The sequence below is a fragment of the Carlito syrichta genome, unplaced genomic scaffold (genome assembly GCF_000164805.1).
Source record: "Carlito syrichta isolate Samal-C Ts95f unplaced genomic scaffold, Tarsius_syrichta-2.0.1 Scaffold312739, whole genome shotgun sequence".
Lineage (NCBI taxonomy): Eukaryota > Metazoa > Chordata > Mammalia > Primates > Tarsiidae > Carlito > Carlito syrichta.
The window spans coordinates 1,117,104-1,133,100 of NW_007256835.1; the positions used below are offsets into that span (position 1 = coordinate 1,117,104).

General features: G+C 44.9%; 1 protein-coding gene across 1 annotated transcript in view; it reads right to left on the reverse strand.

The window, feature by feature from the left end:
• Window positions 1-581: 581 nt before the first annotated feature.
• The window catches only part of TANGO6 (transport and golgi organization 6 homolog), a 237,730-nt gene continuing 222,314 nt past the window's right edge, over window positions 582-15,997 (reverse strand). The window contains exon 18 of the mRNA XM_008070045.2: window positions 582-1,307. Within this exon, the coding sequence (XP_008068236.2) occupies window positions 1,131-1,307 (177 nt within the window). The 3' untranslated portion in view covers window positions 582-1,130. The remainder of the gene's footprint in view (window positions 1,308-15,997) is intronic.

The following is a 15,997-nucleotide window of genomic DNA, read 5'->3' on the forward strand; positions in this document are numbered from 1 at the left end:
TTTGGTTCCTGTGGGTCTGGTCACCCTAGGGAGCAGGATAAAATCCTGTAATGTAATCCTGTATCTAGCCCCACAATGCTGAGGACTGAGCAAGGAGCTCTGCGTTAGCCTCGTCAAGGTGGTGAAACAGGGAGAGCTTATCTGAAACAGCCACCAGTTTCTCCTTTCTGTTACCACTTTTAGCTGCCATCAAAATACTAGTGCCCTGTATGTAAAAACACATAAGATGGACAGCACGGTGCACAATCTGAAACTGCTTCAACAGACCTGGATCAGTCCGCCAGTAGGCAACAGCTTTCCAGCCTGCATTTAGTAGTGACCCATTGTTCACGCATTCATCTCTCTAAAGGAGTAGAGGACTGAATACAAACTGAGATGCTCGTGGCTCTGTCTCCCGATAATCTGGGCAAATGCTACCTAAACACGAGCACGGGGAGTGAAGGAAGATGGCCCTGAAGCACAAACACAGGGCTTCCCTTTCTCTGGAAGTTTAGCCAGCTTGGTTCCCTCCTCTGAGGATCAAAGACTTTCCAGCTCTGTAGCCATCCATCTCAAAACCAGGGAACCAGAGTCAGACCTGCTGCACTTTCCAGCCAAGATAATTTTATTCCACTTTGCAAGTTTTGGTAACTATTTCCTCCCCCCACCCCAACTGCATCTCATACTCTGAAATGCCTCTTGAGCAGCCAAGGATGACTAGCTCTGTCTGTTCCTTGTCATCACAAGGAAGAATAATCTCACCATGAAAGAATATTGAGACATGTGACATATGGTGGCCAACCTCTTCTCCTCAAGTTGCAAGTTAATCACATCTATCAGTCACGTTAAAATATACTTCCATCAGGTATACATCCTTCTCCAAATGCTACAGGACGGTGAGAAATGTGCAGATTAATGAGAATTGTAATCTTTTTTCTTTTAACTGCACACACTTCAGGCTGGATGCAAGATGACTAAATAGATGCTTTAGGAAGGTCAGCTTGAAGACCCAAGTGACCACTGCCATAAAGCCACCTCCAGGGTCAGCCATTTGCCAGCACCAAGCAGGCAGTGGGCCACTTGTTGGAGGGTCTGGGAAGTGCTCTGGCTGCTTGGTCCCTCACGGCCTCCTCCAAGTGCTTTGAGTCAGTCTATGGCAGGACCACGATCTTTTTCTCCAGCTTCTGTGGTGGGAACAGGAAGCTTTTCATGATCTCATCTAGCTCTTCTAGGGCCAGCTGGGCGTGGAGCTTGGCCACATCATCAGGCTCCAGACGCACCACATGCTTCAGGAGGTGGTAGAGACCCTTGAGAACATCGCTCAGCACCTGCACGAGAGACAGTCGTGACCATCCGCTCAGTCTGACAGCCACCCTCCCTTCTTGCCTGCAGAGTTCTGGAGGGAACCCACAGGCTTCCTTGAGCTACCTCAAGGTCTTCTTGGGTGGGAGGAGTGGCAAGGGTGGTTGTCACCTTTTGTGGCCCCACCAGCCTCACTCCAAAGCCTTGGGGTTGCTGCTCTCCTTTATCTCCAGACCCAACTATAGATCCCAGAGCCCCTCCTTCAGTCCCAAAGCACGCCAGAGTCCACAGAGCCACGGAGAGGAAAGACTGCCCAGACATGACAGCTCCTGAGCAATGGATCATCAGTGCTCTCCTCTCCAGCTCCCACAAGCCCTCTGCCGATGCCCACAGAACAGGCGTCCAGCCCACCCAACCCAGGGAGCCATTCTTCAGCAGCCATGCTCTCCTTGCCCCTATCTTTAAGATTCGCCACCACAGTTCCATTCCCATGCCCTTCCCCCACTCGCTACATAACTTTTTATACATTTTAATTTTTCTTACTTTAAATTAATGCATAGTAATTTTAGAAAATTAGAAACATGCAAGTAAAAAGAGGAAACAAGAATCATTCACAAATATACCACTAGTATCGAAGTATTGTTGATGTAAAATAATTTGGGTGTGGTATTTTTTTTTTTTTCTGATTACGGCTCTGCAGAGGGAGACACCAGGGAACTCCATAGATAGACCCGCACCCATTTTTGTGACTGATGCTCTGATCTCAGTCTGATGTGGAATTGGGGGGAGGATGCCAAAGTACCTACTGCCAGGAGCTTCTACTTGCTCACAAAATCCTCCTGGCTTGGGAGCCTGAACTTCTAGCAAGAAACAGGTCCCAAAGAAAGAGGGCAGAAAAGTAAGCGGACTTGGGGACCATCTGGTCCAACTAGGGTCAGAAGACAGGTGGGACACAGGGGTCATGTGACTTGTCTGTAGCACCTTGTGAAGTTACTTCTGGTCCAAGGCTTTTTACCTCAAAAACTACTAGTTTTGGGGACATGTACAATACTAGGTACTTTCCATATATTATGTAATTTTAATGCCAGCCACATAAAGTGATACAAAAAGGTTATTAACCCTATTATTTAAAAAAATATTTATTTATTTATATTTTAAAGATGTGGGTATAATTCAGGATTAGGTATACAAGTGTTCATCCTATAGGTAAAGCCCTATTGCATAGTTGAAGAAATTGAGGCTTAGAGGGTTAGGGTTACTCAGCTGGAAAAAATGATGGAGCCAGGTTTCCAACGTCCAGAACCTGTGTTCTTATTTTTTATGTTATTTTTTGAGTCAGGATCTCATGCTGTCACTCAGGCTTGAGTGCAGTGGCACACGGCTCACCCCAGCCTTGACCTCCTGGGCTCAGACAGTTCTTCTGCTTCAGCCCCCAAGCAGCTGGGGCTACAGGTGAGGGCCACCACACCCAGTTGATTTTTTTTTTTGTAGAGATGATGTCTTGCTATGTTGCCCAGGTTGGTCTTGAACTCCTGGGCTCAAGTGAGCCTCCCAACTCAGCCTCTCAAAGTGCTGGGATTACAGACATGAGCCACCATGCTTGGCTTTCCCTCCCTTTTTTAAAGTACAAAATTATATATATATATAATGAGTTGGAGTCCCACTCTGTCACCCAGACTGGAGTGCAGTGGCCGCTCCCGGCCACCGCAGCTTCGACTTGCTGGGCTCTGGTGAGCCTTCCGCCTCAGCCTTCCAAGTAGCTGGAACTACAGGCACGCACTACCATGCCTGGCTAATTTTTTGATTTATTGTAGAGATGAGGTCTCGCCAAGTTGCCCAGGTGGGTCTCGAACCCACGGGCTCAGGTAATCCACTCACCTCAGCCTCCCAAGGCGTGGGATTACAGGCTGAGCCACCGAGCCCGGCACAAAATTATATTTTACACACTGTTATGTACCATAATTTTTTCCCACTTAACATATTTTGAAGATCTTTTGTATAACTGGCACATATGTAAATAATTTTTTTTAATGGCTGCATAGAATGACTGTAACAGAATTTATTTACCTACTCTCCTGGTAAAAATCATTTAAGTTGTTTTTATCGTTTGCTATTGTAAATGTTGCTGCAGTAAACATTCTAATACCTAAGTCTTTGTGGAGATGTATATCTGTAGGACAAATATCTAGAAATGAAGTTTCTGGATCAAATGGTAATATAATATACATTTAAAATTTTAATAGATATGGCCAGAGAATTTGTGGTCATTTACATTTTGATATAACACAATGAAAATTCCCATTTCCCCATATTCTCATCAGTGCTATATATTGTAAATGCTATCTCTGCTAATCCAGTACATGAAAAATCGCCTTTTGCTGTTTTTGATGTACATACTTCTATTTTTTTCTTTTGAGTTGGAGTCTCACTCTGTTGCCCAGACTGTAGTGCAATGGCATAATCACAGCTCACCACAGCCTCAAACTTCTGAGCTGAGGTAATCCTTCCTCTTCACCCTCTCAAGTAGCTAGAGCTAGAGGCACACACCACCATGTCAGGCTAATTTTTATTATTATTATTATTATTTTTTGTAGAGACGAGGTCTTGCTATGTTGCCCAGACTGGTCTCAAACTCCTGGGCTCAAGCAGTCCTCCTGTCGTAGCCTCTCAAAGTGCTGGGATTACCAGGCAGTTTATCTATTTATTAGAAGTATGTAAATTGAGGCTGGGTGTAGTGGTTTATGCCTATAATTCTAGATGGCAATGTCCCTGTACTCCCAAGTATTCAGGAGGCTGAGGCAGAAGGATAACTTGAGCCTAGGAGATCGAGGCTGTGGTGACCATTATCATGCCACTGCACTCCAGACTGGCAAACAGAGTGAGACCACGGCTCAAAAAAAAAGAGCTTTTATGTATGAGGAAAAAAGGTTCATTATATATCATATGAGTTGTAAATTTTTTTCATGGTTGGCATTTTTTCTTTGTGAATTTTTTTCTAGTGAAAAAATTTACATTTTTGATGTAGTTAAATTTATCAATTGTTTTCCTTTATTGTTTCTATGTTTTGTATTTTGCTTAAAAGAAACAGGGCCTATAATCTTAGCCACCATACTATGCAATATTCTTTCTATTTATTTTGTAGAGATAAGATTTCACTATGTTGCCCAGGCAGGACAACATAGTTGCCCAGGCAGGACAAACTCCTGGACTCAAGTCATCTTCCCACCTCAGTCTCCCAGGTAGCTGGGACTACAGGCATGTGCCACTGTACCTGGCTTCCTTCTGTTACTAATAAAGCTACCTTGCTACCTATATGCATCAATTGGGTTTATTTCACTATATGCAAGCATCTCTGACAATAATTGGCTCAAGTGGGCCTTAACAATTTATCTCCCACTATTTAGAAACTTAAATAGTTGCCTGAATATTGATGTCTGGGCCAATGTATAATTTTAAAAAGGAGGGAGATCAGAAAAAAGAAATAGAAGAATGTAGACATTAATTCATTATATTACATAAAGCCATGTAATTATTATAAATGCATGTATATTACATGTAATATAGTAATACAGTGATTTATATGTGATTAACAGAGACTAACTCTACAAAAATTCATCACAAAACTAGTTGCCTCCAGAGAGGGAAACTGGGAGGGGTAACGGGGAATTATATGCCTTTTTGTGCCTTTTTAATATCGTGTTTTATGTGTATTACCTATGAAAAAATAAATAAGCTTACATTTAATTGAATCAACTACTAGGCAAAGATTCTGTAAGGCCATTTAACAGGTAAAACAGATCAAGAATGTGCCTCTGAAAGGCTTACAGTCTCATGGGGAAGATAAGACGACAAAGATAGTTCGTGCACAAAAAGAAAGACAATATGGACCAGGCCATGGTAAGGGTCCTCAAAAGGCAGGGAGTGCAATAAGGTCAGAGGAAAGAGAACTCACCGTTTAGGAACAGGAAGTGAACTGGAGACAGTGAATGGAAATGATGGGAAATGGTTAATTCTGCGGGAATGAGCACATGGTCTGGGTCCAGGGTCCTCTGAGTATCCACTCAAGTACACCAGGTGGCCAGCACCACACATCTTGGATTTGGTAGACGAATAGAGAAAGAACTGGTCCACTTTTTTTTTGAGTTGGGGTCTCAGTCTGTTGCCCAGGCTGGAGTGCAGTGGCATGATCACAGTTCACCACAGCCTTGACCTCATGGGCTCAGACTATAGGCACATGCCACTATGCCTGGCTAATTTTTTTTATTTAATTTTTTTTATTTTTATTTATATGTTGCCCAGGCTGATCTCAAACTCCCAGGTTCAAGTGATCCTCTTGTCTTGGCCTCCCAAAATGCTGAGATTAAAGGCATGAACCACCACACTGGACCTCTTTCCATCTTTGTATTCTTTTTATTTCTTTGAGTTGGAGTCTCACTCTGTCGCCCAGGCTGGAGGGCAGTGGCACGCTCCCGGCCACCACAGCCTTGACCTGCTGGGCTCCAGCGATCCTTCCGCCTCAGCCTTCTGAGTAGCTGGAACTACAGGCGCGCGCTACCACACCCAGCTAATTTTTGATTTATTGTAGAGGTGAGGTCTCGCCAAGTTGCCCAGGCGGGGCTCAGGCAATCCACTCACCTCAGCCTCCCAAAGCGTGGGATTACAGGCTGAGCCACCGAGCCTGGCTCATCTTTGTTTTCTTGATCAGCACGAGTACTGGAGAGTGGAGGCAGGAAGACAAGGGAAAAGGACCACACGGAACAAACTCCCCAGCCCAAGCCTTCCCCTCTGCTGGCCTCCCTCTGGCTGCCTGTGCTCTAGCTGTGAGGGCCTTCCTTCTTTCCGTGCCTGAGCAAAGCCCCTTCCCAGCTGAAGATCTTTGCAGTATGCTGTTGCCTCAGCTTGGGAGACTACTTGGCTATATCTTCTCTTGAGATTTTACCCACGGCCTAAGATGCTACTTTTTCAGCCTAAAATGTTACTTTTTCAGTGTTCTTTCCCTAATCCCCACCTAGGTAAATCTTTCAGCCCTTCCTGTAGTCATGCTTGGAGGTCCTGTCAGAACTGTAATTTAAATATTTATTGTATAATTTAAAAAGTATTTTCCTCACTAGATTACATGTACTATTGACACCAAGGCCATGTCTGGTCTTTTCACTCTGGCATAGCCCTAGTGCCTTATAGAGTGGCACGTGGCTTATACCTAAAAAAGAGAAAAAAAGTACGAGGTCTGACAGTTAAGTTCACAAACTCATCCTAGAAAAGTGCTACATACCTCATTGCTGAATACCACCACAGTCACCTTCAAAGTACTCCCCTAGGGAAGCTATGCACTGATGCCAGCACCTAGGCCACCGTCAAAGCAAGTTTGGAACTCTTTTTCTGGAATGGCCATCAGAGCTGTTGTCGTATTACCCTTGATGTCCTGAATGTCATCAAAATGTCTTCCTTTCATTATTTCCTTTATCCTCAGGTAAAGAAAAAAGTCATTGGGGGCCAGATCAGGTGAGTAGGGAGGGTTTCCAATACAGTTATTTGTTTACTGGCTAAAAACTCCCTCACAGACAGTGCTGTGTGAGCTGCATTGTTGTGAATCAAGAGCTCCTTCGTGTCCTTTTTTGCACATAACTTTCTTTCTTTTTTTTTTTTGAGTTGGAGTCTTACTCCGTTGCCCAGACTGGAGTGCAGTGACACGCTCCCGGCCACTGCAGCCTCGACCTGCTGGGCTCCGTCAATCCTTCCGCCTCAGCCTTCCAAGTAGCCAAAACTACAGGCACGCATTACCATGCCTGGCTAATTTTTGATTTATTGTAGAGATGAGGTCTCGCCAAGTTGCCCAGGCAGGTCTCGAACCCACAGTCTCAGGCAATCCACTCACCTCGGCCTCCCAAAGTGCGGGGATTACAGACTGAGCCTCCGAGCCCAGCCTTGAACATACCTTTCTAATTCCAAGATTTTCAGTTAAGATTTTCTTGTTTCTCTGATATTTATTTGTTCTGCTATGCTTCTCACAATCAGTCAACAATTTTGACACAATTCAAAGAACTTTTGCAATGTTTTCATCAGTTCTGCTTGTTATTGGCCATTCTGACTTCTCTTCATCAGTGACACTTTCTTTCCTCTCAGAAAAATGTTTAATCCATTTGTACACTACTGTTTTCTTCATGGCATTATCCCCATAAACTTGAACATGTCCCTAATTTCACTTCCACTCCTGCCAAGTTTAACAAGAAATCTAATGTTTGTTTGTTGCTCTAATTCAAGCTGCAACATTCTCATGATGGCAAAGACATGCAACAATAATGAACAGAACTCAGCAAGACATCACCACACGTCTACAAAAATACAGCTAAGAGACACTGGTATACCATGGTTATGAAACTGGACTGAGTTGCTAGTAAAATGCTGCCAATGTAAGAGCACAGTGGCAAGTTCAATAACTTAATTGTCAAGTTTGTGATAATTGTCAGACCTCCTATGAAGTAATAAAGGCATGCATGCTCCTCCTAGCCAATCTCTCACTTGGTAAAAACCAAAAATTCCAAGAATGTCTATTGAAACAATGCCAGGCAAGCAGGACCGGCTTCATGGGTATGTGATCTGTGCACAAGACCCCATGCCCAGGAGGGCCCATGCTTGCTTGGTTTCATGATCGACTGTTGCAGTCTTAAAATTCTTAATAATTTAATCTTTTCTTAAAGATACAGAGTCTCACTCTGTCCCCCCAGGCTGGAGTACAGTCACATGATGATAGTTCACTTTCACCTTGAACTCCTGGACTCAAGTGATCCTCCCACTTTACCCTCCCTGGAGTAGCTGGGACAACAGGCACATGCCACTACACCTAACTAATTAAAATATAATTTTGTGGAGATTTTGTTTAGGTTGGTCTTGAACTCCTAGCCTCAAGTGATCCTCCTACCCAAGACTTCCCAAAGCACTGGGATTGCAGGTGTGAGCCATGGTCAATAATTTTATCTTTGAACTTGTGTTTTGTAAATGAAGTCCAGTGGGATAACGAGCAGGGATGTCAGCAGAGGAGATACATATGCACTGTGTGTCCATGACTCCTTGCCAGTGCATCTGCACGTGGCGTGCACCATGGCCATAAGCACAGAATTCTAGCGGAGTCACAGCGTGTGGGAGTCCAACAAGGCCAGAAAGAAGCAAGCACAAGGCAAGCATGTTGTCAAGTTTACGACTAAGCAAACAGAGGCCCTGACAGCTCAGAGATGCCACACTTTCCATGTGAACCATGAAACTTGCTTTGAACACAAAAGGAAGGCAATGCCTTTCTAAGAAACCTGGAGGGCTAGGTGTGGTGGTTGATACCTGTGATCCCAGCACTTTGGGAAGTTGAGGAGGGAGGACTGCTTAAGCTCAAGGGTTCAAGACCAGCCTTGACAACATGGCTGTCTCTACACAAAAAAAAAAAAAAAAAAAAAAAGAAAAAAATTTAGCCAAGTGTGGTGGCATGTACCTGTAAGTCCCAGCTACTTGGGAGACTGAGGTGGGAGAATTGCTTGAGGCTGAGGTGGGAGGATTTCTTGAGGCAGGAGGTCAAAGCTGTGGTGAGCCGTGATCATGCCATTGCACTCCAGCCTGGACATCAGAGCGAGACCCCTGACTCAAAAAAAAAAAAAAGGAAACACAGAGGACAAAAGAACCCCGTCACATCATTTCTTACTACTTTACTATCCTGTTTAGCCAGCCATGTCCACTGGAGATGATGACACAGCAGGGCAAGGTATGGTTCTTGTTCCCTTCAGTCCTTTCTTATCCATTAGTGAACTGAAGGTAGAGAGTGGTAGTCAAATGGCACGGTGTGAGAAGTGAAATAAAAATGCCGAGTCAGGTTGTACAGCGTTTCTGCTGTTCTGTTAAGAAGGAAACACATACGCATGGGCAAGCTATGGAATACAAATTGTGTCATTTCAGTGATTCTGCATATGAGTTCATGCTCTTATATTTGCATTAAAATTGGCCTTGCACAATATAAAGATGAACAGTCAAATTCATGTTAACAATTCAACATTTGAATTTTTCTTTAGCAAATAACATCATAACAAGCCAAGAGACAGACTGTGGAAGAAAAAAAAAAAATACATATATAGTTACAACTTATTTTATTTTATGTATTTATTTATTTTAAAGATGTGGTGTATAATTCAGGATTGGTTATACAAAAATTATATTTTTATACCATTAATGGCACATACTATTTTTTTTGTTTTTTTCCTAATAAGGGACCTTGCATTTTATGTTGCACTGGGCCCCATATACTATAGGGCTGACCCTGTAAACGACTCTCAGTGTCCCTTGCCCAATGTAAGCACATTAAGTATGGCATCCTGTGAGTAGACCTCGTAGAGATACTATCCCAAGTGAGTTATCTCCTGGGCTTCCTCAGGGGGCTGCTGAGATACAGTAGGAGTCAGGGCTCCCAGGCCAGGCGTGCACAAACCCTGATGCCTGTTCATAACCTGTCTGTGGTGAGGAAGTCCCATCTGTCCTCAAGGCTGGCAGCAGGAAGATGAGATGATTCCGGAAAGAGGATGACTCCTATAGTTACTGCCTCATGATTACTCACTCATTCGATAGCCATTATTAAGGACCTGTGTCGTGCCCAGGCAGCGTGCTGGTGATAAAAATGGTGAATAACACACAAACCCTCCCCTCTGGCAGCCGCAGCCTCACGGGGAGGAAGACACACACACACCTCGCAGAGTGATCTCCACTCCAAGAGATAACCATCATGAGGCTGCAGAAGCCAAGGAAGTCATTCCTGCCTTTGAGGTAGGTGGGGGAAGAGGGACACTTCCCTACCATGTGAGAGGGCCTTCACCCTGACATTGACTTGTAGCCGACAGGTGACACCAAGAAATGGCATGAGGAAGCTTTGAGTCCCCTTGCCCTCCAAACCACCTCAAATAAAGGCAGTATTTAAGCAAAACCAGAATGCTTGTTATGCAGATACAGCTTACAGACAAGTCTCCTAACCCTCTCTCCATGGAGTACAGCCCAAAGTATCTCATATATAGAAATTGTAGACTTTCTGCTGTCCATTACAAGGTCATTTCTTTCTTTTTTTTGGAGGAATCTTTCACCTAGTCAGAAATATCTTTTTTTTTTTTTTGAGTTGGAGTCTCACTCTGTTGCCCAGACTGGAGTGCAGTGGCCGCTCCCAGCCACCGCAGCCTCAACCTGCTGGGCTCCGGCGATCCTTCCGCCTCAGCCTTCCAAGTAGCTGGAACTACAGGCACGTGCTACCACGCCCGGTTAGTTTTTGATTTATTGTAGACATGAGGGCTCGCCAAGTTGCCCAGGCGGGTCTCGAACCCGCGCTTTAGCATTTTTTTGACAGCGCCTCCTAACATTCAAAGTAAAGTTAGTTTCTACTTGTTAAAAAGGTACGCTCTGAGGTATCCTGTTCTCTCCTGGTGTAGGTAGGAATTTTCCCCTTGGTACTACTGTGTCCTTAAATAACAATAATGCTTGTGCAAACACCGCTTCATACTTGAGGGGTGCTGAGCTCCCTGTTATCAGTTACCGGATCTCCTTTTTTAGGAACTGAGTGTTAAGCAAAGGCTTCTTAATTAATGGGTCTATCTTAGCAACCTACCCTGGTATAACTTCTCTCCAATCCCTGTAACTCTAGGGATCCCACACATCACAGGACTTCCTCTGGACTCCCCAAGGATCAAAGCTTCCTGCCAACCAGGGATTGTCACCAAATCCCACGGATCAGGGACTGAATACAAGGAGAGTTCAAAGGTAAAGTTACTCACAGGAGTCTCTGTGGTGGGCAGGATACAAGGCAATCCCACGACGGAAACCTCTCATTAAGATTCAACACACCTGCCGTGCATTCCCCCAACTGTACCCAGGCCCAAGGACTCCAGGGAGAGGCAGAGGGGGTGGAGGTGTGAGTAGGGGTAGGTGCCTCTCCTCAGAGGAGAGCCAGGTTAGTGTACTGCAGCAGGTGGTTGAAACAAACATTTCACCATCTGAGAAGCTCTTAGGCCAGAGATATCTTAGAGAAGTACCTGGATTCCTAGGCTGAAAACTCCCTGAAAGGGGATGAGGGTCAGGTTCTTTATCAAAAGAATTTAGAGAGCATGTGTGACACACACACACACAAACACATGCTCTCCCTCTCTCTCCGCCCCCCCCCTCCGGTTCCCTGAAACACACACAGCTGATGCTTCTGGGACGAGGGCAGTCTTTAGGGTTAGACATGGCTGAGAAAAGACCAGAAGGGGCATGGCAAACTGAAAAGGAAACAGTGTGAGTAAAAGACTGCCTTGGGCACACAGGTGCACTTTCAATGGAGAAGCAGGAAAACACTGTGTGACTCTTTCAATGAATTTGCCACGGAACATCAGCCAAAGGGTTGGATCTTTGAGTTAAGAACAAAAGAAGAAATGAATGGCTAATATCTTTCTTCTTTTTAACTCCTACATTTATTTGTTTATTTGATTATAAAAGCCATATAACCACAATCCAGAATATCTAGTAAACAGAAGAAGAACAAATGAGGCTCTAGCAGACAATCTCTCTAAATGCAAGCTCCACCAGTAAAGTCATTTAGTAATTGTAGCTTCATTTACATTTTTAAAAATTATTTTAAAAGTCATTTACATGTCAAGGTGATTTTACTGATAGAACTTCAGTGAATGGAATGGCTATTCTATTATTATTATTATTATTTTTTTGAGTTGTAGTCTCACTCTGTCGCCCAGACTGGAGTGCAGTGGCACGCTCCCAGCCACCGTAGCCTCGACCTGCTGGGCTCCAGCGATCCTTTCGCCTCAGCCTTCCAAGTAGCTGGAACTACAGGTGTGTACTACCACGCCCGGCTAATTTTTGATTTATTGTGGAGATGGGGTCTCACCAAGTTGCCCAGGTGGGTCTCAAACCCGTGGGCTCAGGCAATCCACTCACCTCAGCCTCCCAAAGCACTGGGATTACAGGCTGAGCCACCAAGCCTGGCTTCTATTATTAATATATGGGATCAACAAGATACAATGCAAATGGTCACAAACAAGGCATTTCTAGAAACAAGGACTCTGGAAAGATTTGATTTAGCAGAGGCTTTTCTATCTATAATTTTTTAATATTTAAGGGGAAAATGAGTTGCTAAATATAAAAGGATAAAAAGGTTAAATGCTAGCATACACTAATAGCACACAGAAATTCAATCTTCTACAGAACCAATAGATGAGGTAAACAAAGATCAAAAGGAAAGAAAATGAAATTCCATACAATCCTATCAGCCACCAATTGTGGCTTCCTTTGTGGCTGAGAAATAAATAAGTACAAGGCACAAAAACAAAAAACAAGAATAACAAGGAAGTTAGACATTGAAATAAAAGGCAGGGAAGACAAGTGAATGGGAGTGAGTGGCTGGAGCTTGTCTGGGCAGACAAAAAGATTTTTTAGATAGAGGACAGAGAAGAAAACCCCAGAATTCAAATAATTCTGTTTAAGAACATGTTGAAATAGCACTGGGTGCGGTATGAACCTGTCAGAAAGCAAGAGTTTGACTTCTAAGCACCTCATTTTGCCTAGTATGTGATTTTGTGGCTGAGGGAAGTGAGTATGAACAGATGAGACTAGTTGTGGGGCAGAGTCAAGAATCCTCAATAGAGGACAGCTCAGCAAACATTTCCCAGCTGTGTGCAGGAGATGAGGCTCAGTGTTCTGGGGGACGAGGAATCATGTCCAGGAGGTGATGGCTGTGCAGAGGCAGACACCCAGAGAGAACCTCACAGTCAGGAGGCACATGAGTTGGGTGGAGTGAATCCTGGAGTTCCCAGGTACTAGCCAGGGAGGTTTGGGCACACTATCATGTCTCAGAACCCTGGTGATCTCATCTGTAAAATGGGGATACTGTAGCCTCCTTTTAAGGTTGTTGTGAGAATTAATGTTTATAAAGATCCAAGCACAGGCTGGGTGTGGTGGCTTCCACCTATAATCTCAGCACTTTGGGAGGCCAAGGCAGGAGAATTGCTTGAGTCTAGGAGTTCAAAGCCAGCCTAGAATAGTGAGATCTTGTCTCTACAAATAAATAATAAATAAGCCGGGCTTGGTGGCTCAGCCTGTAATCTCGCACTTTGGGAGGCTGAGGTGAGTGGATTACCTGAGCGCGCGGGTTCAAGACCCGCACGGGCAACTTGGCAAGACCTCATCCCTATGAGGTTTATTTACAATAAATCAAAAAATTAGCCAGGTGTGGTAGCACACGCCTGTAGTTCCAGCTACTTGGAAGGCTGAGGCGGAAGGATCGCTGGAGCCCAGCAGGTCGAGGCTGTGGTGGCCGGGAGCGTGCCACTGCACTCCAGTCTGGGTGACAGAGTGAGACTCCAACTCAAAAATAAATAAATAAATACATAAGCTGGGTATGGTGGGAATGGTGGGTGCTAAGGAAATGGCGGTTCGTCAGTCTCTCCCATGAAGACTGTGATCTCTGTGAGGGCCAGGACAGTGCCCATCTTTTTACTCGTACATTGCTGAGGCCTATGTATGCTGAGAGACTGGCATTATCTTACAGGAATGAACGAACGAATGATAATGGTAGCAATCCTTACACAGTACTTGTTTTGTGCCAGGTATTTCATCTACATTTATGTACTTAATCCTTACACCAACACTATGAGAAATACTATTATTGTTTCTAATTTGCCTAGGGTCACACAACTAGTACCGGGTAGAGCCAGGATTCAAACCCTGGCAGCCTGACTCGGGAGCTAGTAGTCTTCATTAATCACTGCACTATGCCATTTCTCAAAGTGGTTATTATTGTCACTTCTACAATGTGGGGAGCATGAAGTGCATAGACTCCTGCCTTACTTGTTGTGGGGATCAAAAGCGATCCTCTATGTGAGAGGATTTTACCATCCTAAGCAAGTGATACAAATCAAAGTATTGTTATAATTACCATTACATTGAGAAGACTGGATTTATCACCAAGGCACTATGAGGGGAAGGCACAGTTCTGAAAACAGAGATGAGAGAGCAGAAGCCAAAAGAAGGGCAGTCAGGCCCATGACACATGGAGAGTGGGAAGAGAGAGGCTATGTAAGTGAGGGGATGTGGGTGTCATGTGGTCTGAGCACAGTGTCGGGCCAGGGTGGGGCCGATGGCGGTGGTCTCTGAACACTCTGATGGTGCTGCCGCACAGAATGACAAACACCAGGGAGAATTCTGCTGGGCAAGCAGAAAGGAGCCCAGCTCAGAGGCCTTCAAGGCGAGTGGCCTCACTAAGATAATGGGCAGGAAACAAATACATTGGGCAAGCAGAATGGAGGCAGACAATCTGGGCCTCATTCAGGGAGCTCTGGCCTGAAGAATAATGCTTTCCTGATAAAACCCTAACTTTCACTTTGATGGGTCTATGAAAAAGAAATTAGGGCCAATTCAAACCCAAAGACCAGGCTTTTGAGGCACTTCATTGAAAGCATCGTTGGGAGGGCCAGTAAAGAAAGGCAGGATTACTAATGTCTAGGAGATTTCTACCCATGCCTGACAGATAGAGAAGCTCAAACACGCTGAAGTTCAGGGTGGCATTATTATTAACTGGAGGTGACTGAGCTTTTCAAAACCCTTTGATTTTCAAAGTATTTTTCTCTGCTAGACCTAGAGACAAGGGGCATTTTTACCCTCCCTGGATTGTTTCTGGCTGTTAATTGAGGAAAGCATCTCAAGTGAAATTGGAGATAGGGCGGGAAGGGGATGTGGGGGTATCATGCATGATCTTCACTGAAGAGTAAAGGGCAAAAATTTAACTGCTCAAGTGACAAAAATGCCACAGGGATGGAGATGGTCTAGGTGGTTTAGAGACAGAGGTCAAGATAGTGGCTGTGGTTAGTGCCTGGTGGGGTGACAGCTCGGGGGTCCTAAACAAGCTTCTTGACACCTGGCTGGTAGGCTCTTTGGCTGCCATGGCTGAGGCGCTGCCAGAGGGCTGGGGGCTCAGAGGCCATGCAGCTGGCTGTGCGGGGACAGGAGCAGCAGCTGTGGTGGCAGGAGCAACAGTGGCAGCATCCCTCACAAAGTCTTTAAATAGCAACCTGAGGAAGGCGCAGCTTCCTACACCCCCACAGGCCCTGAAATAGAACAAAGGCTGCAGGGAAAATGGCTGGAGTGTGTGCAGAGGCAGAAGGCTGCTGCTCAGGGGAGAAGACAGCGGGAGTATTGCCCTGAGAAGGTGATTACATCCCAGCTTTCCAACCGTACTCAGTTACATGTGGGGGAAGAGGTGTCATTGTCCCAGTCTTTGAAGCTGTCCATGCAGACTCCCTGCTGAGGGCGGCCCAGTACTGTTTCCTTTCTGTACTGAAGGCCTCCAATGTGGGCTTCGATAGCACTTGAAAATGTCGCACTACTCTCATTTATTGTTTATATTTCAGTCACTGCGTTAAGTCCTTTACACACATTATCTCATTTAATTCTATGAAGAAGTTGGGCATGATGGCTCATGTCTGTAATCCCGGCACTTAGGGAGGCATGTGTGAGAGGATTGCCTGAGCCCACAGGTTCGAGACCAGCCTGGGCAACATGGTGAGATCTTGTCTCTACAATAAATTTTATTTTATTTTATTTTTTTGAGTCAGCATCTCACTCTGTTGCTCAGGCTGGAGTGCAGTAGCATGCTCACAGCCACCGCAGCCTCGACCTGCTGGGCTCAGGCGATTCTTCTGCCTCAGTCTTTTTTTTT